The sequence below is a fragment of the Lathamus discolor genome, chromosome 3 (genome assembly GCF_037157495.1).
Source record: "Lathamus discolor isolate bLatDis1 chromosome 3, bLatDis1.hap1, whole genome shotgun sequence".
Lineage (NCBI taxonomy): Eukaryota > Metazoa > Chordata > Aves > Psittaciformes > Psittacidae > Lathamus > Lathamus discolor.
This window is the reverse complement of record NC_088886.1, coordinates 76,509,605-76,536,353: the sequence shown is the minus strand read 5'-3', so window position 1 is coordinate 76,536,353 and position 26,749 is coordinate 76,509,605. Positions and strand designations below refer to the sequence as shown.

General features: G+C 40.1%; 1 protein-coding gene across 1 annotated transcript in view; it reads left to right on the top strand.

The window, feature by feature from the left end:
- Nucleotides 1-217: 217 nt before the first annotated feature.
- The window catches only part of COL5A2 (collagen type V alpha 2 chain), a 113,644-nt gene continuing 87,112 nt past the window's right edge, over nt 218-26,749 (top strand). The window contains exon 1 of the mRNA XM_065669885.1: nt 218-732. Within this exon, the coding sequence (XP_065525957.1) occupies nt 630-732 (103 nt within the window). The 5' untranslated portion in view covers nt 218-629. The remainder of the gene's footprint in view (nt 733-26,749) is intronic.

Genomic DNA, 26,749 nt, shown 5'->3' with positions numbered 1-26,749 from the left:
AGTCCCGTTTGATAATGCGCTACATCAAGGCAGGGGGCAGTTATCAAAACAGAGGGGGAAATCCTCCACTCGGCAAGCTGGAAGGGATCAGCTTCCTAATAAGGCAGTCGGCTCCAAACGGAGTGATACCCACCCTTCCCAGGAGGTGTGGACTGGGTGTGTTAAAAGCCAGGCTTTCTCTTCCTGACAGCTTCTTGCGGAACTATGCTTTTGCTTTCTTATTAAGTGGTCCTGACACAGCACATGCAGTACACAGCAGCAGGAAGGTACTCTGCAAGTGTACTCGTAAAGAGAAAAGTTCAAGGAAGAGCTAAGTCAGCTCTGATTCGGTTCTTTACCATCAATCAGGCTGCTGCTTGTCAGGGAGTGGATGATTAGGAGCCTGAACGAGCTGAAAAGGGGCAGGAAGAGGAGTGGAGGCAGCATTCTTCCTATTTAAAGCTGCATCCCCTGAAAGGAGTGTTTGCAGACTGCGCTGGAGCTGGTGCTGAAAAAGAGTGTTCGCAGATTTTGTCTTGGAACTGATGCTGAACGGCAGAAAGGCTCCCTGGCTGGCTTCATGGTGCTAAAATAACCTCGCGTTTCTCCACTTTTTGCTGCCCAGGAGGATACATGCCTGATACCAAGGCATGATGGCAGTCTGGGTACAAACGAGAACTTTTTTCATCCTGGTTGCTTTATTAGGCCGATTTGTAACCATAAAAGCGCAAGAAGAGGAAGAATACGACGGTGGTGAGTTTCACTCCCCCTTCTAAAAAAAGCCAACTCGCCAGTAATTCTCACTCTTAGCACACAATGTGCTTCATGTGCGATCTGGATAGTAGGCGAAATGGAAAACCTATGCGGTACAGCAGTAACAAGACTTTTACATACTGACCAGGGGGCAGAGAGGTTTGTCCGTTGTGCTTCTGGCACAAGGAGGCTTTGGGAGCTGGGTTTGGGGCGCGGATGGGGGCCGGGGCGACCGGGACGTTCGCAACAAAAGAAGGCGCTCGGGACGGGGCTGAGGGCGGGCTGCGGGGCGGCGGGGAGAGCCGGGGAGGACTGACTGAACGCAGAAGCCTCGCAGGGCGGAGCCGTTTGCGCTCAACTACATCTGCTTTATCACATTCTTTGTTTTAGAGAGTACAGAAACGTGCATTTCCCTTTCTCTTCTCTGCTTCTTTTCTAACTTTTCTTGTGTTATTTTCCCCTCTCCCTTCTCGTCCCGTTCTCTCTCGGTCTCCCTCCCCGCCCCGTGTTGGCGGGGCTGCCGGATGCCCCGGGGCGCAGGGTGCCGGGCTGGCTCCCTGGGGCCGCGGCGGTCCGCGGCGAGCTCAGGGAGCGCAGGAGGGCTGGCGAGCAGCGTACCTGTCCCTGCAACCTGAGCTGTCTGTGGCTGCTTGGGAGCCGCTTTGATTTAACATCACTGAGTGGACTGAGAGTGATAGTGAGGAGAATGCGCTGGGACTGCCGCCTTCTTGCAGTGCGAGCAGCCTGGCTGCGGGACGGGCGGTGGCTGTTGTGCTCCCAACTTACTTCCTAGGCTTCTTCTGTGTAACGCTGCCTTCTTTTGCAAATAATGCCCAGCAAAGACACTAGTGCTTTACCCTGCAATACAGTTTGCAATTATCGAGTATTTTTAAGAGTTTGGATGGTTGGTTGGTTTATTGTTTTTTTTTTTTTTTGTCTTTTTGTTGTTTTTTTTTTTTTTTCTGGTAACTGAACTTCTCTGGCAGTAAGCAGCAAGTGAGGAGGAGTCAACGCCTGATGAATAAACTAGTGCAGTAACTCTGAAACTCCTGTTCTACTTGCGTCCTGACTATGCACAGCTGTGTAAGGAGTCCCACAGAGGGGGCACTTCATGTAACATTGGGAGTGTAATTCATACACTTGCCATAAAGGAAACCATATATTACGCATTTTTCAGTTACGTGTACTACCAAAGACAACAGTTGTGAAAACATTGACTTTGTTTTTTGGTATCCATTTAGCAAAAATGATCACTTCCGTTAGAAAAACACGTGAGATTTCAGTGGGATTAAGTGTCATTTACTAGTTTGTGCTATTATGGACATTATGGGATGAGCCAATAATGTAGCAACACCTTCTGGGATGTACTCCCCATATGCTGCTGGCTGAGGAAACTGAGAGGTACGTGGTAAGGCAGAGAGCAAAATACATTGTAATGAATTAGTGACATCTGTTTGCACTTACTTCACTTACTGATGTTGCTGTTTCAGAGTGTAATAGCTTTTGTCTACCATATATATGATGAGGCTCCTTTCTCCAGTGTTCATTGTGTTAAAACCCCCCACCAAATCCCAAAGCTACTTGAGTGAGTTCTGAGGGATGGTGCACAGTGAGGTAGAGGAGGGGGTACATCCTGCATATTGGTCTGGTTTAATTGCCTCAAAAAGGTGTTTCTGTTTTTTTAGCTCCTGAATAAAGCCCACAAGTGCTTCAGCATGGGCAGGTTTTTACCCTTAGTTTGTCTTGGGTTTATCATTATGTGCAGGTCTAACATTGGTGTACACTGTATCACTGTGCAGGTGATTCTGCCTGTACAGCTGCTTCCCTTGGTCCATTCAGTTGGTCAAATTTGTCACTTGAATATAGGTGCTGTGATAAACAAATATTGGAGGTATCTGCGGAAACAGTGCTTTACTAGCCATTTCTCATGGCTGGTAAAAAGCAGAAAGTTTAAGTACTTGCTGTTAACCTCAGCCACAGTGGAATAAATAGTGTTTGCAGAAGTATGTTACTGAATTTATCACATTAAGGGTGAGTGATATTGGGAAGCTGAATATAATCAGGCAAAATGGTTTAAGAAAAATGAAAGAATTGTAATACTTCAACCATTTTATATTTTTTTGGCACTTACCATTGCTGTGCTTTCAAGTAATGCCAGTTTCTGTATTCATTTTTTTTTTTTTCCTCTTGGAACCTTTGCACACTGGTCTGTTTTGCTCAAGAGCACTTGGCTGGTAGTGTTATGTAGTATTCACACTTAAAATGCACATAAAACCATGGAAAAACCTGACACTTTCAAACCTAGCACAACAAAATTGGTCATTCTGGGACTAGCTGTTTAAAATGTGCCTATTTAAAAGCTATTTAGGAATGAAGTCAGCACTGCAAAATCCTAAAAAGACTAAAAGATTCTGGTTTTAATTTCTGTGTAGGGGCCCAGACTAGTTTAGAAATGCAGTGGGGCCAAAAAGTGCCCAGGAAATGGCTGAAATTGTACTGTATAAGCATGGAATGCTTGGAAGCCCCAAAACTTTGGTGTAGGGATTTCCACACAGTGGAATCCTTTCCTTAGGATTCAGGGTAGGGGAAAGTACTAGTAGAAGCAGTAGAAGCTTCTGGATCCACTTTACCATCCACTCGTGGGTGTAAACATGATTCTTCAAAAAGTTAAAGAAAACTTAGACACATACCTTCAGTGGAAAACTTGAGGCAACTCCCACAACGTCAGCTTTGATTCATTTGAGAGCTTTTGTCTGTGCAAATTCTACATGGGCATGGCAGTGATGGTCTATTGCCACCATCTCCTATATTTCTCACTGCAATCCTATACTTACCTTTAGGTTCTCATCAGTTTCTGCAATACATCCTTGTCTCTGAATTTTGTGGTGATTTATCCTTACCTGTTTCACTCCTGTGGTGTTAGCCATACTTTAGCTGAGGTCTGTGTGAGCTCTGGTATTGATTCAAAAGTATCTAATTCATCTTGTTTGACAGTGTGAGCAAACAAAACTAAACAAGTCATTCAACTTGAATTAATGATCCTCTTGCTACCTTTGATTTCTTGAGGTCTTTCACTTTGTCTGGAGACCATGCAAAGAGAAGAGAATTAACTGGCCTTAAAGGAGACAGAAACAGCTCACATGATTGCATGGAGGCTATTAAATATATCCATTATCCCTCACTAATAATTAGAGACATTATCTTTAGGGAGAAAAGAGGCTACTACATTGCGGTTTTGTCACTGTGGGGAATATGATGGCATGGGAAAGTCCTCTGTAGCTATGAGGAGGTAAGGGAATTATTGAGGGAAGTTTGGGTTGGAAAACACCTTTTAAAATTGAGTTTAACCATTAACCTAACATTGCCACATCCAGCACTAAACTATGTCCCTAAGCACCACATCTACACCTCTTTTAAGTACCTCCAGGGATGGTAAGTCAGCCACCTCTCTGGGCAGTCTATTCCTGTGCTTGACAACCCTCTCAGTGAAGAAGATTTTCCTAATGCCCAATGTAAACGTCCCCTGGAGCAACTTGAGGCTGTTTGCTGTTGTCCCATTGCTCATTTCTTGGAAGAAGAGACCCAACACCTGCCTCACTATAACCTCCTTTCAGGCAGTTTTAGAGAGTGATAAGGTCTCCCCTGAGCCTCCTTTTTTCCAGTCAAACAACCCCAGTTCCTTCAGTTGCTCCTCACAAGACTTGTTCTCTAGACCCTTCAGTAGCTTCCTGTTCCTTCTCTGGACACACTCCAGTATCTCAATTTCTCTCTTGTGGTGAAGGGCCCAAAACTTAACACAGTATTCAAGCTGCAGCCTCAGTGGTGCTGACTGAGTATAGGAGGAGGATCACTTCACTAGTCCTGCTGGCCACATTATGTCTCATACAAGCCTGGGTGCTGTTGGCCTTCTTACCCACCTGTGGGCAAACCCATGTTCCAGCTAAATGTGATGGCTCATGTTCTGCAGGCTGGTGACTGACACTCCCAGGTCCTTTTCCACTGGGCAGCTTTCCAGCCACTCTTCCCAAGCCTAGAGGGTTGCATGGGGTTGTTGTGGTCCAAGTGAAGGACCTGGCCCTTAGCCTTGTTGAAACTCCTACAACTGGCCTCAGTCCATGGATCCAGCCCATTCAGATACCTCTGCAGAGCCTTCCTGTCCTTTGGCAGATCAAAGCTCCCAGCCGCCTTGGTGTCATCTGCAAACTTACTAAGGGTGCACTCAATCCCCTCTCCAAATCATTGATAAAGATATTAAATAGAACTGGTCCCAATACGGAGCCCTGGGGAGCATTACTTGTGACTGGCTACCAGATGGATCTAACTCCACTCACCACCACTCTTTAGGCCTAGCGATCCAGCCAGTTTTTTACCCAGTGAAGAGTGTTCCCATCCAAACCATGAGGAGCCATTTTCTCTAGGATATTGCTATGGGAAATGGTGTCAAAGCCTGTACTAAAGTCTAGGTAGACAAAATCCATAGCCTTCCCCTCATCCACTAAGTGGATCACCTTGCTAGATAAGATCAGGTTAAGCCAGGCTGTAACCTGCCTTTCATAAACTGATGCTGACTGGGTCTGAGCAGCTGGTTCTCCTGTACTTAATTATTCCCTACAAAGTTCCAGATCTCAAGATTATTCACTTGCATGTGTACCTCTGTTTTCTTAGTGAGAAAACATGAATGTATGTGTGCATGCATGTAGGTATCAGTTTGTGTGTCTAATCATAGCAAATAACTTGAATGTAGAAGTGATTATAACTCTAAACAAGCAGAAAATGAGAACCAATTATGTATTAGAAAAAATATCACAGTTCTTTGGGGACTGACTCATGACTTTAGAATATTTGTGGTTCCCTTTCCTGCCTGTAAAAGTGTGGGAAAGAGACTCTATACAGGAATTTCCACCAGAACAGCTCTCAAGAAGAATCCTCCTGCTCAGACTGAGCAAACTTCTGCTCAAAATAATGGAATACATAGAACTGAGGGTCATGTTAAACTGTCCTTGTTAGCTTGGGTTTTTTAGAACATACTTTGTGGTTGAAGAATAATTGCATGCTGTAGTTGTTAGTGCAGGCATTTTTTTCCCCACAATGTTTACAAATATAGATTATTCCCATAGAAACCAAATGGTTATTTCATGCTTTCATTCATGTTTTGGCATGCTCACACTTCATTTCTTGGTGAAATCCTTTCATCTTTGCAACATTTTTCAGTATGATAACGTTCTATTGGGTTGATTTGTTCATGTAAAACATTGCAGGATTGGTCCTGTTTAACAGTAGTGTATATTGACATAAAAATAGGCCTTTAAAATTTAACTCTTTAGATGTCTACATTAAAAACAACTGTCTACCAAAACCCTGCTTAGGAACAGCTCCTGCTGTTTAAGTGGTATTTACTATTTCTATCTGGGTTAAAAGGAAGTTATATGATATTTCTGTGATTAGAATGAGAACTGTTCTTCTTGCCATATTATTCGGTTTTTGATGAGATTATCACAATTTTTGTGAGAAAAGAAACACAGGGATTCTTGTGTATACATGTGGGGAGGCAGAAATTCCAAAGGCAGACCTTCGTGTAACGCTATGATCCTTTAGAAAAACTGAGCAGATGTTCACGGCCTGTGTGCAAGTATTTTTCCATATACAGAGAAAGGCAATGAACTCAATGCCAAAAACCAATAAAGCAATAATGAAAAAATAGTCGAAATTCCAGCTGGAGACATGTGTTCTGTCCTTATATGTACACTGATTGTTTCACCCATGTTTGTCTTTGTGACCCTGCACGTTTTGGTGTACAGTCCTGGTGATATTGTTGTTTTTTGGTTTTTTTTTTTTTTTTTTTAATTATTCTTAGAGTAAATCAAAGTGCCAAGCCAATGGATTCTCACTTGGGTTAGAGATGACTGTGTTTGCACTTCAATTTATAGACAATAGAACCTATTCTCAATTAATGCACAGGGCAAAACCAAGTAACTCTCAGACTAAAATGAATAAATTAATCAGATTAACTTGGAATTCAGTTTTTTTTAACAAAGGCTTCTTGGAGTTTGAACTTTCAGAGCACGAGGAAAGATTGTTGTACTCGCTGTCTTAAATCTCAGGCTGCGACAGACCTACCTTGTTAAACTGCCCTTCGACAGCTTTGTGGAGTCCATCACATGAGGAAGGTTGGGTGTAATTTGAACTGGAATGTCTGATGAATTAATTGAAAGCATAGAGAGAAGGGAATGAGGAAAATGTATTTCTTCTAGTAGTATAAAGTTAAGTCTTCTTCAGTTACTCAAGAAAGCAGGTACTTTAAAGCTGGAGAAAAATGGCTTATAAGTCACACAACACTTTGAGAGGTACATCAGGTAACATTGTGTACTGTTTACATCTTTAATCAATGTATTTGTGCACAATTTACACCTGTTCTCTACAGTTTTTATCACAGATTATGTTCTGCAATTTGTGCTTTTCCTGAGTTAAATTCTGAGAAATTTGAAGTTAGGGCTGTTGCTGAACTACCAGAAAGAATAAAAGAGTGATACTGTCCAAAGGAAGTGTCACACCAATTTGTTCTATAAATTCATATTTTCTGAGTTGATTTATGGTTATGAAAAGAATAGCATGTAGGAAGCTCTGGATGCTGATAAGCCCTTGGTGCTGTGGCAATTAAAATATCCAAACCGTAGCTTACAATTATCTTCTTAGTAAGCAACATACATTTTTCATAGCCTGCTGTGCTGGCCTTTATTCTTGTATTGAGAACCAATTCCATTATCCCACTATCTCACCCGCTTTTGCTGTGGGAAGGTCATGTGTTATATAAGCATGAAGACTAAGAACGATTGTCAGAGGGCCAGCGGTGGGATGCTCTCTGTACAGGGAATCTCTATTCAGTGCAGGCCCTTGGGATTCTGGTTTTATTAGCTGCTGAAGACAGGTCTTGTCTTTGGAGAGCTGGTCTAAGGCTGTTCCTTGGCCATGCTGCTGCCAGCTGAAAGTCGATCAGAGTTTTGGAGAATTTGTATTTTTCTGCAGCTTTGTGTAATTGTGCAGTTTGGAGAATGATATAATGGAGTTGGGTTTATACTGGAAAAATTCCACAGTGTTTTGTGTCTTCGCTTGTTTTCATTTATAGCCTTCGGACTATGTAATGGTAGCATGGGAGGACTAAAGAATTAATTTGAATCTCTGTGCCCCTGTTCTTTGGATAATGTGGCTGAACAGAAACACAAGCAGCGACTCTGATACTGCTGGCAGGAATTCAGAGTTTTGGACATGAACTCATTTAGAGTAGGAACAGAAGAGTAAACTGTCTCACTGAGGCCTGTTCCCTGCTGTGCAGTAGATGTCTGGCTGAGAAGGTCCGTACAGTATCTTCTCCAAATACTCTTCGGTCATGAAATGCTTGCCAGCATCCTCCCGCATGCTGACCATCTGAAGTGAAGGATTAAAGACACAATGACACTGTAGTGCAGGAGAAGATTAAAGGGGGAGGTAAAAGGTATCATCATGAGTCTGTCCTGGCCCAATTGTTCCAAGATTAATACAGCATGTTAAAATGTTAATGAAGTTAAAATGTTAATGAAATACAAGCTAAAAGCCAGGAATGAATTGTTCCTCATTTGAAAACTGTTACCTCTTCTTTGTTAGCTGTATTACAAGAATAAACCTCAGAGGCTGTGCTGAGGGTTTTGTTTAAAGCAGTCCTTTCTCTTCCAGGAAATCATGGAAGACCTTGATTGGTATTTAATAATTTTCTGTTCTGTTTTCTGTCTTGTTAAATGTCCCAGGTGGTCAAGAAAAAAATGTTTAAGGAAAAAACTAAAGCGGAAGCAGTGAACAGAAGCTGTGTGTGCTCGATGGCTTGTTTTCCACTCAGCTGTTCACTAATATTTTCTTTACAGGGTTCTACCAAATCTTTTGATCCAATAAAAATGTGATGTAATACCATAATAATTACTATCCTATGATAATTACTTTTGTCTCATTTTCTGCCTATCTTAAAGTGTTTTTTTCCCCTCGGCTGCAGTGTCTTAAGTTTTCCAAATACTGAGCCCCACAGGTTCAGTGGTTGAACAACAGCATCCCATGGCACATTGTTGAGATAAGTAGTTGAAATCTCTTGGAATGTGGATGGTATGGATAGAATATATGATTAGGTTTAAGCCATCAGTGCTATTTAGTGGTATCTAGCTACCCTAAATTAAATTTCTCTTCCCATCACAAACTATCACTTATGTTCACATGTGTCGCTGTCCCAGTGGTGGTGACGCTTTGCAAAAGAAATGTCAAGAAAGGAAAGCATTCTCTCTGTGGCTGTGATCAGGCATATAGAAGCCTGCCAACTAAATCAAACAAAGCTAAGATTACCCATTGTGGGCTCTAGTTAGCAAAACCATGGTATGGTTCTGGGGTTGTCCTGGCTTAACATTGCCTAACAGCATGGCTGCTGATACTGATCTGGCTGAAGGTGTCTTTAGCTGTCAGGTATTTCTACAAGGACAGGTAATTTATTATAATAAATTATTCATGATTTATTCATCAAGAAGTTTGAAAATCTATTAAACTTTAGGTCTTTGGAGATGAACAGATCTTTCAAAAACATTTTGGGGATCAGACTTGCAGATGGTAGCATCTCTGTCATTTAAGGGAGAATATTAGTATCATTCATTGCGTGTATTGTTGAATTATAAATTGCATAGCAGTTGTTACAGAGGAAAAACATTACAGAGTTTCCCCAACAATAATTTTGAAAGGCTGTTGTGTGGCTTAATGCTGTGTTGATGTAAAAACATTTGACCGCTAGTAAAACATTTGGTTCACTTTCTCATGTAATCTTAAAGTTAGTATTGGCTTGAATGTTGCTGTTATGAGAGGTGGGAAAAATAAATACAGGAACATGATTAGGAGTAACGAATCCTTATTGTGGATGAAATCTCGTGGTTTCACAATCAGTCTTCTGTAATCTAGTTCAGGAAAGAAACAAGTTTTTAATGAAATTTACAGATGAGAATGAGGAGACATCTAGACATCTGTGTAAAAATATGGGTAAGAAATACCAGGAAGAGAATTATCTTTAAAAATTTTAGGCTAAAGTGGTGGTAACAACAGAGAGGGAGCTAAAACTAAGAATGCTGTGCTTTGTCATGTAATAGGACTTTGTGAAGAAATATACAGGAAGAGGAAGGGAAGCAAGAGAGGCAGGAACTTCCAGAGCGGCATTGGGTGTGAGGGGGAGCTTGTACCTCTTGAGGAGCCCTTGGCTCTATGCAACATGCAAGAGACTTTCACATGCTATATATCAGCCTTGACAGGGTTTCCTTAGGCTTGTGAGGCATTAAAGCAAAAGTTTTGACAAAGGGCTTACAAGACAGTTGTTGCATTATGCATACTTTGTATCTTCCAACACACAGCATCTAATTTGTTACCCCTCCTACATTATATAAAACTGAACCTTTAAAAAAACACCTGAGTTGTTCTGAGTAGTGAAGTGGAATGCATATGACAATAGCTTCTGAAGACACAGCTAAGACTCTCATAGACCTAGTATTCAAATCCTAGCACTTTGATGTCATCATTACAGGCAGATCATACAAAAGACTCCCAGTTTTACGTCTGAAATGTCATCTGGTTCATTAAATGTGCTTTTTTTTCCTGTTCCCCTCGCTGAGGAAACTTGGGGGGAAAAAGTAATATATTTCATTTCAAATTCCATGCACCAGAAAAATAATAAATGCTGAATGTAACGTATTGTACTGTATTGATTTTAAATATCTGTAATTTAGAGCTCTTCCAAATCAGGAATATTTTGGGTTGTAAAGTATGCATGCTTAAATTTCTGAAAGAAATTCATGTGTGTTTGTAACTTACTGCATGTTAAATTTTAGAGTAGTAAAATATATAGAGTGTTAGATATGTGTAGTGCATTTTAAAGATATATACACACACATATATATATAAAATGTCAAGTTTTAAGGCATCAGACATTCCCACTGTATGGGAAATACATCCAAGGCAGATGCATCTCACTGGTGAAAGTAATGGAGGATGATTTCCAGATGTTTCAATGCTTGCTTTGGCAAGAGTCAGAAAATGCTGGAACATGTGTTGGTAACAAAGAAAGGGAAGAACCTGATGTAAAAAGCATCAAGCCTGGTGACAAGCAAAGCATAACATGGAAAATGGAGCCATGTGGGGAAGGAAGAGCCAACACAACATTATGGCTGCTGTGACAGCACTAAATCTTGGAATTATACTGATGACTGGCAGAGTGCTGGAAGCCTACTTCAGAAATTAGGACTGAAGTTAGGTAAATTGTTCTTTGCTTATTTTTCCTTTTTTTCTCTTATTTTGTTTTTTTTTCCTTTTTTTTATTTTGTTGAAACATTTGTTGTGGTGTTAGAAAATTTTAACTAAACCTGGATACTGAGATGGAGTGGCTTGGGCATACTTAGATTTCATGTTGTTACTGTAAAGCGCAGGGGCTTCCTATGAATTTGTGCAGTGCTGAACACAAAGCATCCTTGATCTCAAATGGAGCCTAGGGTACTACTGTAAGTAATATATATACCAAGTCATCGTGCTAATAACACATTTCTTGAGTTGCATGGATTTTCACACTGAATAGCTTCAGAACTTTCAGAAATGGAATCTAGTTCCTCTGCAAAGAAATCTGCAGGCAGTAAATCCCATAAAGTGTTCCTTGCTGTTAGGTTTCAGTAAGCCCGCCTCTCTCAGGGGCTGGCCATCCTTTAATTGTACGCACCAAAACTCTGCAGCTTTACCACATTCTATCAAAATGTTAACATTTCTTGCCTTTTTCAGTTGTATTTTTGGGGGCATGGTGGGACGATGGGGAGAGAAGAGTTAAATCTGTATCTCTTCAGGCTGCACATGTTTACCCTTACGAAGAGTGTAAGGGCCAACCAGTGTGAATTGTGCTGCTCTAATTTTTGTTAGTAGTATCTTTCTCATGGTTTTAAAATTGAGGGATATGGAGCACTTCAGTATTTTTGTTCTTTTTCCAGCTGTTCTGTGTTTCTTTGAGCCTTCTCTGGTTTCCTAGGAAACTTCTGCAGGATGGAATCTGTCTGTTTTACAGGAACTGTGCAAGATGGGCAGCTTATTTTATTTGTGTTTGAAAGTAATGAACACAGAAAGTAAATGTTTGGTGATTTAAGTCTTCCATTTGAGAGAGTACTTTAGAACCTGACTTTAAGCACGCCAATAGCCTTATTTCTTGTAATGAGATGACTTATACCTAGTTTGTTTGCCCCTTCATGAAAGGAAACTGTAATTATTTCAGTTTTTCATTTTTAAAAAGGCAATAAACACCAGGCTCTATTAATCTGAAGAATGAAGAAAAATGATGTAGCAGTGAGTTACATGTAATAATAGTAGTTACCTTAGAAATGATTTCTCAATTATACTGAAAAATGTTAAGTGCAGATAGAGATTATTTTCCTGTGCAGTGTTTTTAAAATCTATCATCACTGGAGTATTGGAGCTATGCAGACCTCTTGTAATCATCCCCCAGATGAAGCCATGCTGAGTTGTGCTGTCATTTTGCACAAATTCATTTGGTTTTGACTGAAAGTTGCTTCCAGTCGTGAGTATGTGTCAGTACACAAACACAGCCCAATTTCTGGTTTCAGGGCAGGTCAGGGGAATCTCAGTGGCTTTTGTCTGAGCTTGCTCCGAGCTCAAATCTGATGTAGAAAAGGTCCTTGCATCCCACTGCAGGAGAAGCAGCAATATAAGGCTTTCCAGGTTCTAAAGGCAATCTGTGTGCTTAGGGTGATTAGATGAACTCCTTCTTAACCTTAGGTGAAAGCTACAAAATATCCAGTAAACACTTAAGTTTGGGACTGAATTAAGCATGCCTAATCTGGATAGTGACTTGAGGTTTGGTGTGTGTAACACCCTAAACTATAGCTCTGCCTGGAATAAGACTTCAGGAGCCCTGTGCTGAAGCAATAGTAGTAGAAGAGAATGTGACTGTGTCTGGAAGGCTCCTATGGTCCTGTTTTGTAACAGGACACAGCTGTGGCTTAGTCTAAGTCCTATAAATGTCAGTGAGTGTTGACTCAATGCCATGAGAAGAAACTTTCTGGCATGACAGTTCGCTGCCTTTCTCTTACTGGGGCAGAAATCACAACTGAGCAATTGATGACATGCATACATTTCAAAATGCCACATGAGAGAGCAAGATACTGCTGCTTTTCATGTCTGTATCCAAAATTGCTGCTTTCAAAGCCCCAAATTCCTCATTGGTACTGCTCGGCAAGTAGAGCTTTCTTGCGAAAAGGAGTAACACATTTTGCTTGTTTTGTTGTTTGCAGTTTACTTTGAAGTCTACTTAACTCATGGGTTAAACGGTACAACTTCTGAAAAAGCCTAAAATACATCAAAATACATCATTGCTTTTGAGATAAAGGTGGTCTATAGGCTGAAAGATGACAAATGGAAGTGAAAATACATGGTGTTGGGTAGAATTTTTATCTGGACTTACTAGCCACTGATACTCAGATTACCTGGGACACTTTTAGGATCTAGGGGAGTATAGCTTCATCAAAAACTGAAGGGCATTTTTCTTGGAGAGAGCCGTGAGACACTGTGCAGCAGTTACAATGAATTACAGTGTAAGTATAAGCTGTCTTAAGCCCATGTGTAAAAGCCATTCTCTAGTTTGTTCTTTCATTTCCTCCCTCACACGAGAAAAAAAAGGTGTGGTTTTAATGGATCCCTATTATCTCCCAGTCTAATCATATAAAATTGAATCTGGTTAGGATTAATGGAATGGTTCATCTTCTGACTTTCAGTTGTTTACTTTGAAACCACAGATTCGGGGCTGGTTTAACAAAAGGGTATACTTTTAAAAAAATGAGTTTGCTTATTATAACTACCACCGTATACTTTTGGTCACAAGAAAATAGAAATCAGAATTATCCCTCACCCCCAACCCTCTGAACTGGATTTTATTTCTTTATAAGATGGCTAAATTAACTCCCTGTCTTGTTCATGTGTATGTACCTGTGCATGCAGTCTTTTTTATCTCCTGCCTTAGGAAGACTGAAAGACTGAAATTCCTCCTTGAAGTTTTCAAGAATTAGAATTTCCATTTATACAATGTATTGCAGTTCACAATGAAATGGAAATTCCAAGACTCTGCTATTCCTGCTTTTGCAGACAGCATTGATTTATAACTGTTTATTAAGGTAACAGAGTGAGCTTTAGGACATTTTGTCACAGGCAGGACAAATAGCTAATCAATGTGAGCCCTTTTGATATCTAAAAACCTGAAATTTGAGGCTAGATCTTGCTTAGGCCTGGTTTTCTTAGTACTTGTCTCAGTAGGTAAAAGGTGAGGGGATTTTTTGTGTGTGTGTACATTTTGATAGGTTTTGTTGGGATTTGTGGTTTTTGTTTTGTTTCTTTCTCCTGGAGTTATCTAGTATAAGCAAGATGGGGATTTGGCAAATAATTTCAGAGCTGATGGAGGAGAGGCTTCCCTTGTCCCTTCGTGTGTCCTATAAAACTAGCGCTTCTAGTGCTGCTAGCCTTGCTCTGAGAAGGCAACAACAAATGGTGTTGCAGAGCTCTGGTTAAGGCAATTTTAATAACAGAAACTGCATATGGTGTGGCAGACAATAGCTTTTGTCACACTGAAAAACTTAGCTAATATGTTCGTTTAATTAGGAATAGCAAAGTTCAGGAATACAGATACTAAAAAGAAAAAGCAACTACTCTATAACTTCTAGGTCATTATAGATGCCATGCAATTACAGCAATTATATTAATATTTTTGTGCCATGCAGCACAGTCTAGGCATCTTAAATGTTTCTTTCAAGTCTTAATGAACTAAACATAGCCCCTATTCCTAAGGGTGATGTAGGCATGTGCCATTCCTTGTATATAGCTCTGCTACACATTTTCATGGACCAGTAGTAGATTCGAGGCTTGGAGACACTGCAGATCTAACCATTATCCCTTACCGACAGATGTACTACTGAAGAACACAGAGCGCACCTCAAATTGCCTTTTTTTTTTTTTTCTAATCTGTTCTAGCTTATGCTATTTCTCTTTTTTTTTTTCTTTTATTTTCCCCTTTCTCTTCCCATAGTGTGGGAAACATGTAGGAGCCTGCTACCCGGCAGCTCCACTGTTGGAAATGGAACTGTCTTTATGTAAAATGCCCGAAGAGCAGTGTTTTGCTTTCGGTCCAACTAAATACATACCAAATTTTCCAGCACTTGTGTTAATACATGCGCTGCTGTCTTATGAAGAGTCTGACAGACTTGGAAAATTCAGGTTTTTGTAGCCTGTGATGTTTCTGGTGTGTCATATGCGAATTAAAGCTCAAGTCATATGTTGCACCAGTGCTATAGATGGTTGTTACTAAGAGAAACTTTCTGCAGAAAGAAACATGACTAGTCTCTATGCTAGCATGTACTGTTTGGTCTGAGCATGAACATCCCTTATCTAGTAAAAAGGAAAGATTTGGTGAAGCTTTGAATAGGCTGTTAAATATGTTAGGCTGTATAAGAATATTGTATAGGAACAACAGAACAGAGAGTAGAAAACACTTAACATATTACAACTGTGTTTTATCCAAACTGACTTTAATTTTTGATTAAGGAGTATTCCTCTGATTTACCATCCGTTTGAATTCTCTACTTCTATAACCTGTGAATAGTCCATAAATTTCCTGAAATTAATTAGTTGTTGGTTGTGTAGGAAAGTTTTCCACTCAGTGTAGTGTGTTGCCTATGTTCATTAGAAATTAAGAAAATACCAGGACTTCCAGGTGTTTGAGGTCCAAGTTTTGGAGCCTATGTAAAGCATAGTCTTAGCTCTTGTACAGTGCACCTCTGGGTCAGTGTTACAAGCTCTTCTGATCTGTGAGATTCTCAATTTCAAGGCAGCAATAACCTTTTTGTCCTTCAAGCACTAACAGAGCTCTAAAACAGGAAACAGAGTTGTAGAGACATTTTTCTTGAGGTCTATTAAGATGACTCCTTAATTATATTTTAATATTACTGTATTAGGTGGTCTTTGAAATTGATTTTATTTCTATATTATTTTCAAATATAATATTGCTACATCATAGTAAAAAGGCATCAACTTCCAAAACAGTCTACATACCAATGTGTTATACCTAAGTTCTTCATGTGTTAAGGATGTTGCACTGCTTGTAGGTAGGGTGATGGAAGCATAGAGTGGTGAAGCATCTATTTCCAGTTGTCTGCTGATTCTGAATATTCCCTTTGGATACTGATGGAGAGCACTCAGTAATCAGCCTACTGATTTATTCACACAGTAGGCAGTAATCAGCCTACTGATGTATTCACAGTGACCACCTTATCCTGGATAAGGATGTTTCACAGTGAGCTCTAGACACCTGCTTTACAACGGGAATGTTTAATTGTATAGCAGGAGGATGTCTTACAAAAGACTGTTATGCATTTTCATATGCAGTACTGTTTGGAAGAAGATGCTTCTGTTACCAGGTTTACATGGATGCTATTCTGCTCTTTCATTGTTTATTACCAGATGTGCATGTGGGATTTAATTTATTGCCCTTGAGATACTCTGAAGAGTAATTATGTTCTTAATGAAGTAATCACAAGTTTTGTACCTTACTAGTTGGCTTTTCTGCCTCTGTGCCTGATCACTGGACTCCTCAGAGTGTATTCTTTTTGGAAAGATCTTTCCAGTAATGAATGAGTCCCATTTTCCATATTGACCTCAAGCTGTACATAATTACATAAATCTAGCCACCCATAACAAGGAGGTGTGCATAGAAAATATACTTCATGGAAGGATTTTATAGTGCTTACAGTGCAGTTAAGTTGAAATTACATAGCTATTTATGGGAAATGTATGGTTAGTTATAACCTCTGCTGTGCCTTCCCTCAATTCTGTGTCATGGAAGAAATATATAATCTGTATCTGCTGTGAGGTTGACTGTTTCTATATTTTGATTAGAAATAATCTTAACAATAAGAATGACCTTATGGAGCTCTTTAATACCTTTACAATAATGTTCATTTTCCAATTATAGGAATTTTAGCACAAAATGAATTTATTCTTTGATATTTTTAGTTCTGTCAGTCAAGAAATTAATTGCTCTATATCTGTAAATATCTCCTGCCTGCTCCAGGCTTGATTGTGAGACTGCTGCTCATCTCTTGGTTAAGGGCAGGGCAATAGGAGACTTCAGAAGGTACAGTTTCTCTCCTGGGTATGGGTAGGACGATGGAGGCAACTTCACTTTGGCAATGTGACATTTACTTAGGGCAGTGGAGCAGCATTTGGACTTGAATTCAACTGGACAGCCCTGCTGCCGAGCTGCAGCTGTCTTAGGGTGAGAAGCACGTTTTGGGCAGGGAATTCACTTTTGACTTGAGACATTTAATTTCTTCATTTCACATGCCAGCTTTACTTGCTCCAAGCAAGACGAACAGGGACCATTGTGTTCTCACTCCTTCCTTGCACCCACCCCTTTGTGCCTCATCTCCGTCCCTGGTGGTCACCTTCCAGCATTGATTCAAACTGGGAATTCCCAAATTCTTAATTTCTCATTTGCTCTACAGTTCTTTTCATTGTAGGTGTATTGCTTCAGTGGTAAGATGGGAGAATTAGTTTATTTAATATGTATTCATTCCCATTTGTGGAAGAAACAATTAGGAGATGCATGATTGATTAATGGTCCTAATTGAGATTGAGTAGATTTCCATACTGAATAAACATGACCAGTTTTCTTGTTATCCTTGCTAGATTAGCATGAAAGTAAACTATGTGATTAATTTAAAATTGCTGCTTTGAACCATGGAATCTGACTCTCACAATCAAGCTGATTGTGAAATGGAAACTTAATTCCATTTTATTCTTGTACAGCTTGGCACTGAACTAACAACCTTAGATATTCTACATGTAGTGGAAATACTTTTCATGCAGTAGGCATTGAAATAGCTTGAGGGAGAGACACCTATGCAGGTTTTGTGTATAACTGGGGTAATAAGCACTTTATTTGAACAAGATACTAACAGGTTTATTTGCACAAGAAAAAATTTGGCTGAGAAAATGAGGACTGAATTTTTTTAATTCAGGAGGCTCACATGTTTTTATTTATTTTTCCTCTGATCTGCAGTATATAACGTAAATTCAGAGCTTGGGAATGGTCTTAGAAAAATTTATTGGAAGTCAAAATCCCTTTCACCTGAAGGGATTGTGCCTGGAGCCAGTGCTGAGAACCAGGAGCAGTTACTGATTCAAGAGTGGCATCCAGGCTGCCTCTGTGTAATGAGCCTGCTCCCTTCTTTTAGCCTTGTACCTTTTTAAATGCTAAGCTAATCTACTATTCAGGAATCAGCACAGAACCAGTGAAATAAAAGCAAGCCACCATTTATTTAATCCATCTTTCATGCAGGAGGTCTGTTCCAGGCTCTAGGCAACCTGTCATCAGTTAGCCACACAATTCATAACAATAAAAGCAAAAAAAGCAACAAGCCATACCCATGTTTGCCAACTGCCTTAGCTTAGGAGAAATTAAATCATCCAGCCCCTCATATTCCCTTAGGCCCTGCAACTCGGCCCCTATCAAGCATGTGCTCCAGAAACAAGCTATGTCTCTGTTAGAGTTAAAAGTGTACATGTGAATATATTTCAACAGATCATGAAAGTTCCTAGCTTACAAAGCTGGCTGTGCCACGCTCCTCTTCTATGGATTGCAATTTTCTTTCTGAAGAGAGAAGAAGCATCTGGACCTACTCAGTCCCCTGCACAGTATTCCTCCTCCACGTCAGCAAGCTGGAGCTCCAGTGTGACTGGCCAGGGTCAGCTCTGGACTGCCTGGAATCTTATTAAACAAGCCTGGAGTTTTGGATTTTGACCAAAGCCCCACAGTTGAACACACTGGGACAGTTGAAAAGTCCCTTTTCTAAATCAGAACTCAGTTGGAAAAAGTCATTGATACACACTGCAAACAATTCCCTGTGTGCTCTGAGTGCAAAACCTTATCCCAGCATAGCTAGGGTTAAAAATCTGTGGAGCGGTCTGCTTTCATCCATCTATGTAATAGGCAAGGGAATAGGCTACACTGAACTTTCTGAGATCAGAATAAAACTAGCAGTTTAGGATCATCTTGATTTATTTGGAAAAAATTATTTAAAACTTACATTCTCAGCTACTGTCCCATGGTAGAATTTTCCAGTAATCAAACATCTGTCAAAGGCTATATTTGAATTGTGATAATATAAAGTTATAATGTATTTGGTATGATTATTACTTTGGGGGACAGGATAGTGTGATATCTAATTTCAGTCCTGCTTCTGTTTCCCTGGTACTTTCTAGACTACTGTCTTCTGGCTAAGAGAAAATACAGTAACATTGTTTTTGGCACTAGATTAACCCAAGGATTGTTGGCTATTGACAGGGTAGATGGAGATGTGAAAATGGGACTCCCAGTACACATTAATCCAGGAGATTGGAACATGATGCTTCTAATGGAGAGGAGTTGACCTTATTGCTTTAAAAAAAAACCCCTGCAAAACCCACACTATAAACTAACACACCCAGCCCTCCATCCCTCAGGAAAACCGACACCAATCTAGGTTTTCCGATTTTTCTAGATTCAGTATTTGAAGCCAACTCCCAACCAGCACTTTTCTGAAAGGCTTAGTTGAGCAGTAGTGAAACTGGTTAGATCTTTAGAGGATTCTTTGGGGTTATTTTTCAACATAGAATATTTGCAGTATATTTTTCCTTTGCAGTGTCATGCTCTGGTAACTAATGCATGAAAAAATGCACTGTCAAGTCAGATCATTTGACATACCGTCATGATATTTCTGTTTGGAAGAGGCAGATCTTGGAACAGATCTTCATCTGGTGTAAATTACAGTGCTTCCATTACTTCAGTGGAATAACTTACACAAGCCAAAGGTCTGCAACATTATCCAGAGACCAGGTGTGCCACAAGTTTTAGTTTCTTTTTTGCCTTATTGTCTGTAAAATCATAATGTATGTATAATGATTGGAGGGTTTCCAGTGTGGTGCTGATCTGTTTATTGTGGTGTGTGTAGCTAATGCTAACCACAGTTAGCAGTGGTGCAATTAAAATATTATCCTTACTAATGCTTACCTTGCATATGAAGTACATCCATAACTCTGGAAATATTCCCTAACCGCCCTGCTGTAATTTGAGGGTAGGCGAAACTCCCATAATGCATATGCTTTTAAGCTGGAAAAACAACAAATAAAAATTAACAATTCGTTGTTTGCTGCTTTTTGGGCCATCATCCAACACAGCCCTGAAATGCCTGAATTAAGGCTTGGATTAGGGCCTCATTCAGTTGTTGGGATGCTGTTACTGAGCAGTTTCACAGTCCTTTAAGCCCTAATTAGAGAATGTGAAAGAGACCTTTTCTTTCCTTCTGGGTGAGAAGCTGGACCCAGTTTTGACCTCGTATGAGTGGTCAGTTGATGCTGTTTCAGATATTGTTTAATGTTATGCATGAAAATAACTGCATTTGGAGCCCTGGGAAACTTGCATCAGAGTTGGAAATGATGGGCAATGAAAAAGGCAGGTTTCAGTGTATTAATTCTCAATCTGTAGCAGATTACTTAGTATTTTCACTGATACCACTATAAACTTTCTGAGAGAGGAGCAGATCTTTTTGTCTGATCCCTCAGAAGCTGATTAAGTCCTTGCTGGAGCTCCAAGTGTTGCCATAAAATAGATTCTAGTGACACTAATAAAACTACTAATAATGTTACTTAAAGGTAGCCATAGGAGGCTGTTTTGTCTCCTCCTGACTGAAATATCTCATTTAAATAAAGCATTGGGATATCATCAAACTTATGGTTCAGTAAAGTGAATAAAATTAAGCAAGTTACTTATGTCCACAAATAAGTCCTTTCCCATATTTTCTGTCAGTTCCTAATAGAGTGGGGCAAGCTATAAAGCACATATAAAGGAATCTGTGTATGCGTATGTGGGGAAAAAAGTAAAAAATGTTATTATGTTGATGAATAAATATGAGGTTGTGTCTCAAAAAAGAAAAACAAGACATTGTGAATGTTTGCATAGTGAGATATTTTTTCTTTTCTTTCCCAACTTTTATGGGAGCATTTAGGAAAAACTTAAGGTTTAAAAATTCTTTTTGCCATGGCAAAATTGCTGTATTTCCAAGTAAGAGGCAGAAAAACGTATAAAAATGAATTTATCTTGTTTTGAAAAATTAAGCTTTTCATTTCAACAAACTTTACATACTAGGAAAAAAATATACTTGGACATCAGGTGCTTTACTATTGGGAAATTCCTTGACTGATTTCCGTGTCTAAATATTCCTCAAAGCAATGAGGTAAACAATCCCCATCTCTTCTGCAAAGCCTGTAACTGCTGTCCCCATATCCAGGAAGATCTCTGTCCTTGCTAGAGCACTGCCATGGAAGTTTCCAGTTTTGCTGAATTTGACACAGGGTTGAAGAATTCACAAACCGTGAAACTGGAGTGGGGCAAGAGTCAAGTTCCATGTTGGGAAGAGACATTTGTTGTTTTGCTGGTTCCTTGCTTTGCAGGTTCATGGGAACAGCACTGAAATGGGGTGTGAAGGGAGAGGAGAAATTACACCTTTCTTTCATCCTTGCTGTAAATCAGCATGTGTTTCCCTTAAAGCTTAGGGGGTTGTTGGTTTAAGATCTTCAATTTCTGTGCTATTTAGTGTTCTCTAGAATTGGCTCAACACTAAGTAACGTGTTTGAATGTAAGTTATTGTTTAATATTAAGTATTAGTAAAACACCTTACCTTCAGAACAAGAATAACCAAGGAAATGTGCATAAAGAAAGCGAGTGACCAACTTACACTCAACGGATTATCATAATGAGATATGTTGGGTTTTTTTTTCCTCTAAATAATTCTTTTTAGTTTTTTGTGTTGTTTTTCCTTGTCTTGTTTGGGTATTTTTCCCCAGTTGATAAGCATAACTGAAAAAGGCTGTAGTATGGGAAAATGGAAATACGAATTATGATACTGACATCAGCCTTAAAGACTCCATTCTAACAAGCAGTTCCTTTAGTTGCGTTTGTCTGGACACAAGTGCAATGGAAATATTTTGTAGCCTGTATGGAGAGGCAGGAAAGGCTGTTAAGCTTTATGGTCTGTGGTTTTGTTTTTATAGCTATGGATTAAAGCAGTCTTGTATAGTTAGTGTGTTGAAGCTGAGAAGACATCTATTTGATAATAGCTTGACATCACATCAGTTTCCATAATTACCTTTTCATCTATTATGCTGCTGCTTTTTCTCTTCCAGTGAAGCAGGTATTTCACTCTCAGTTACCTGAGGAGATGGGACTGTTGCACTGTGTTTAAGTATCTCTACTGTGGCTGTAATGGTGGCAAGTCACTTCCAAAAAACCCCCAACCAACCACCCAACTTGTATCTCACTTTCTTTGTCTTTATATTCAAAGTAAAAAGTTACATTTGTTTGCTTATTTATTGTTATAGCTAATTAGGACATTCTTTGACTCCAGAGCTAGAATCATGAGAACTTATAATTCTAAATCTGAATGCAAGGAGCATAACATCTCTGAATTTACATATGTTTGTCACTGTGGTATAAGGAAAAGGCTGTAGGTTCCTGCTTGCATTGCTAGAAAGTCAAGATAATCACTTAAAAGAAGTTGTGCTTTGGTTGTGATCAAGGCAGTGTAAGCAACTGTGGAGCAGTTGTTCCATTTTCATGATTATGTTGACAAAGCTTTAATGTGGAGAAAACACATTTCTCTTAAGAGCTATGAAGGACACTAATTATAACCAAAGAAAAGTCTATAGATAGAAGAAATAAGTAAAACTTACGATGCAGTATTTAAAAGCAAAATCTGTTCCAAAAGTGTGCATAGTGTGTTTTAAAAACCACTTGAGCAGGTGTGCAAGTATGAATATGGTGATTTACATCTAAACTAAAGCTAAGCCACTTTAAGGCATCAAGAAACCCTTTTTTTTTTTTTTTTTTTTTTTCCAACTGAAACACACTAAAGGGTGAATATCCTTGTAGAAGAACTGCTTTAAAGAAGAGACAAGGTGCTGAAACCATGGGGACTAGATATCTTTATATGGAGTTGATAATGGCATTGCCAGCTCATGAGAAGAAATAAGACTGAAGCAGTATAATTTGCTTAGCTGTTGTCTTCCGGCAGTCTTGGCTTTAGTTCACTGAATATGCCAAAATATGACCTGCAGTGTATTACTGGGACTTTTGGCTGTGAAGAGAGTGGGCTGGGTACTTTCTAGAAACTGAAACACCTCACATACTTGTGGAGTGTCTCAGAAAAGAGCTGATGGATTTCTTTTCAGTGGATGAAAGGTATATATTTGGACTTTCAGTACTAGTGTTGTTAATGTTGGATGTGATGTAGCTTTTTGTAAGTAACAGATATCCCAATCTCTAAAATGCTTCTAAAAAATATTAGCAAAATGCTAATAACTCAGAAAATATAACTGTCATTCATTATTGCAATACAATTAATCTTTTTGTACTCCATTTCCTTTAATATATTTTTTTAATTTTTTAAGTAAAAGTGACATAAAGTTTAATTTGTGTAAGATACAACCTGAAACTAAAGTGTAAAGCCACAGTTCTGGATTTCCGAAGGGCCAACTTTGGCCTCTTCAGTCAACTGCTAAGGGAAGTCTCATGGGAAAGTGTACTAGGCGGTAAAGGGGCTCAAGATAGTTGGTTAGCATTCAAGGACCGCTTCTTCCAAGCTCAGGATCGGAGCGTCCCAATGAGTAGGAAGTCAAGTAAGGGATCTAGGAGACCGGCGTGGTTAAATAAGGAGCTGCTGGGCAAACTCAAGTGGAAAAGGAGAATCTATGGATTATGGAAGGAGGGGCTGGCCGCTTGGGAGGAATATCGGACAGTTGTTAGAGGATGTAGGGAGGCAATTAGGACAGCTAAGGCCTCCTTGGAACTCAATCTTGCTAGTCGGGTTAAAGACAATAGAAAGGGCTTCTTCAAATACATAGCAAATAAAACTAAAACAAGAGGCAATATAGGCCCACTGCTAAACGAAGTGGGTACCCTGGAGACAGAGGATATAAAGAAGGCAGAGGTGCTAAATGCCTTCTTTGCCTCTGTCTTTACTCCTGCAGACTCTCCCCTCGGGCCCCGGATTTCTATAGCCCCAGAAGGAGTCAGGACAAAGGAGGAGTTTGCTTTGGTAGATGAGGATTGGGTTAGGGATCAGCTATGCAAACTGGACATCTGTAAATCGATGGGTCCGGATGGAATGCACCCACGGGTGCTGAGGGAGCTGGCAGAGGTCATTGCTAGGCCACTTTCCATCATCTTTGGTAAGTCGTGGGAAACGGGCGAGGTGCCTGAGGATTGGCGGATGGCAAAGGTCACACCAATCTATAAGAAGGGCAAGAAGGAGGACCCGGGTAATTATAGACCGGTCAGCCTTACCTCCATCCCTGGAAAGGTGATGGAACAACTTATTCTTGACTCCATCTCTAGGCATATCAAGGATGAGGGGGTCATTAAGAACAGCCAACATGGTTTTATGAGGGGGAAGTCATGTATGACCAACCTTATAGCCTTCTATGAGGAAGTGACTAGGTGGAGGGATGATGGTAGAGCGGTAGATGTAGTTTTTCTTGATTTCAGTAAGGCATTTGATACTGTCTCCCACAGCATCCTCATAGATAAGCTAAGGAAGTGTGGGCTTGACGATCAAGTAGTGAGGTGGATCGAGAACTGGTTGAAAGGAAGAAGGCAGAGAGTTGTGGTCAATGGCGCAGAATCTAGCTGGAGGTCTGTGACTAGTGGAGTCCCTCAGGGGTCGGTGCTGGGACCAGTGCTGTTTAATATTTTCATCAATGACCTGGATGAGGGAACTGAGTGCACCCTCAGCAAGTTTGCTGATGACACAAAACTGGGAGGAGTGGCTGACACACCAGAGGACTGTGCTGCCATTCAGCGAGACCTGGACAGGCTGGAGAGTTGGGCGGGGAGAAACTTGATGAAATTTAACAAGGGCAAGTGTAGAGTCTTGCATCTGGGGAAGAACAACCCCATGTACCAGTACAGGTTGGGGGTTGACCTGCTGGAAAGTAGTGAACGGGAAAGGGACCTGGGGGTCCTGGTGGATAGGAGGATGACCATGAGCCAGCAATGTGCTCTTGTGGCCAAGAAGGCAAATGGCATCTTAGGGTGCATTAGAAAGGGAGTGGTTAGTAGGTCAGGAGAGGTTCTCCTCCCCCTCTACTCAGCCTTGGTGAGGCCGCATCTGGAATATTGCGTCCAGTTCTGGGCCCCTCTGTTCAAGAAGGACAGGGAATTGCTTGAAGGAGTCCAGCGCAGAGCCACAAAGATGATTAAGGGAGTGGAACATCTCCCTTATGAGGAGAGGCTGAGGGAGCTGGGTCTCTTTAGCTTGCAAAAGAGGAGACTGAGGGGTGACCTCATCAATGTTTACAAATATGTAAAGGGTAGGTGTCAGGATGATGGAGCTAGGCTTTTTTCAGTGATATCCAGTGATAGGACAAGGGGCAATGGGTGTAAACTGGAGCATAGGAAGTTCCACGTTAACATCAGGAAGAACTTCTTTACTGTAAGAGTGACAGAGCACTGGAACAGGTTGCCCAGGGGGGTTGTGGAGTCTCCTACACTGGAGATATTCAAGGCCCGCCTGGACAAGTTCCTGTGTGATGTACTGTAGGTTACCCTGCTCTTGTGGGGGGGTTGGACTAGATGATCTTTTTAGGTCCCTTCCAACCCTTGGGATTCTGTGATTCTGTGAATATAAAATGGTCAGATGATATAAACCTGAAAAGTAAATTTCGTCTTCTGGTAATACTCTTCGCTGTGCCTTTGCTTTGTTTTCTGCATCTTCAGTGGAGTAGGAAAGACTCTTCTGAGGGATATCGGAGTGGGCTCTATTCAGCTAGCTATCTCGGATGGATTTGCCTTACTTTAAAGTAAGGAAAGTAACCCCAGTTCCCGGAGATGATTTTAAGACATGGCCAGAGAAGCAGATGAAGTACTGTATCACCCTTGGCCAATTTTGGGAACAAATTTCTTTTCATGGAACAGAACTGCATGACTTTTCACAATATATGATTAGCCAAGCAATGTTGAAATAATCATAGAATATCTTGAGTCAGCAGGGACCCATAAACATTGCTGAGTCCAACTCCCATATTAACATGCTAACACCAAAATTAGTAATGCTATCAAGAAGTCAGTAAACTGAACAAAGCTATAGATTTCACTTTGATAATGAAAATGGCTCCCAATTTTATAAAAGCTATTTATTTACACAAATCAGGTGTTAAAGAGAACCTACATCTGAAACAAAAAAAAAACCCTGATTTTTATTCTTCCAACTTATTGTGGACTAAGGTCAAATTTCTTAAAAGTGGCCTTTATTTGGCCAGCTAAAGAGAAAGGAACATACTTGGTGAGTAGCTGTCCTCAAAGTTCTCAATAGAATAGGCCTACTATTTTACTGTTCCAGAGAAGTAAAGATTTCAGGTTTTTTTGGGGGCCTGAATTTGAAAGAAGCAATTTATTTGCCCTTTTTACTTCAGGTTGAGTGGTAGTTGTACATCATGTCCTTAGAAAACAACAATAAAAGCAATCTTTCCAGCTGAACAGCCAGACACAAAGGGTGACTTTCAAATATTACACATTCCCCAACTGAAAACAGGAACAAAGTAATATTATATAACCTGGGGTTTGTTTTTGGTTGGTTCCCCCCCCCCCCCAAACTTTGAAGTACCTAATATCCTTTGATGGAATTAATTACATCTTTTAATTTTTTTATGTAAATGGATGACATCTTAAAATATTGCTGTTTCATGGTACAGTGGAAAAAGATCTCCTTAAGTTATGAATTTCACAAATAATTTTCTTGCAGAATATTAATCATATCTAAGAATTGTAGCATGATCAAATTGTATTTGCACATTTGATATACTTTACAATATATACATAATATGTATAGTATAGACTTCATGCAAT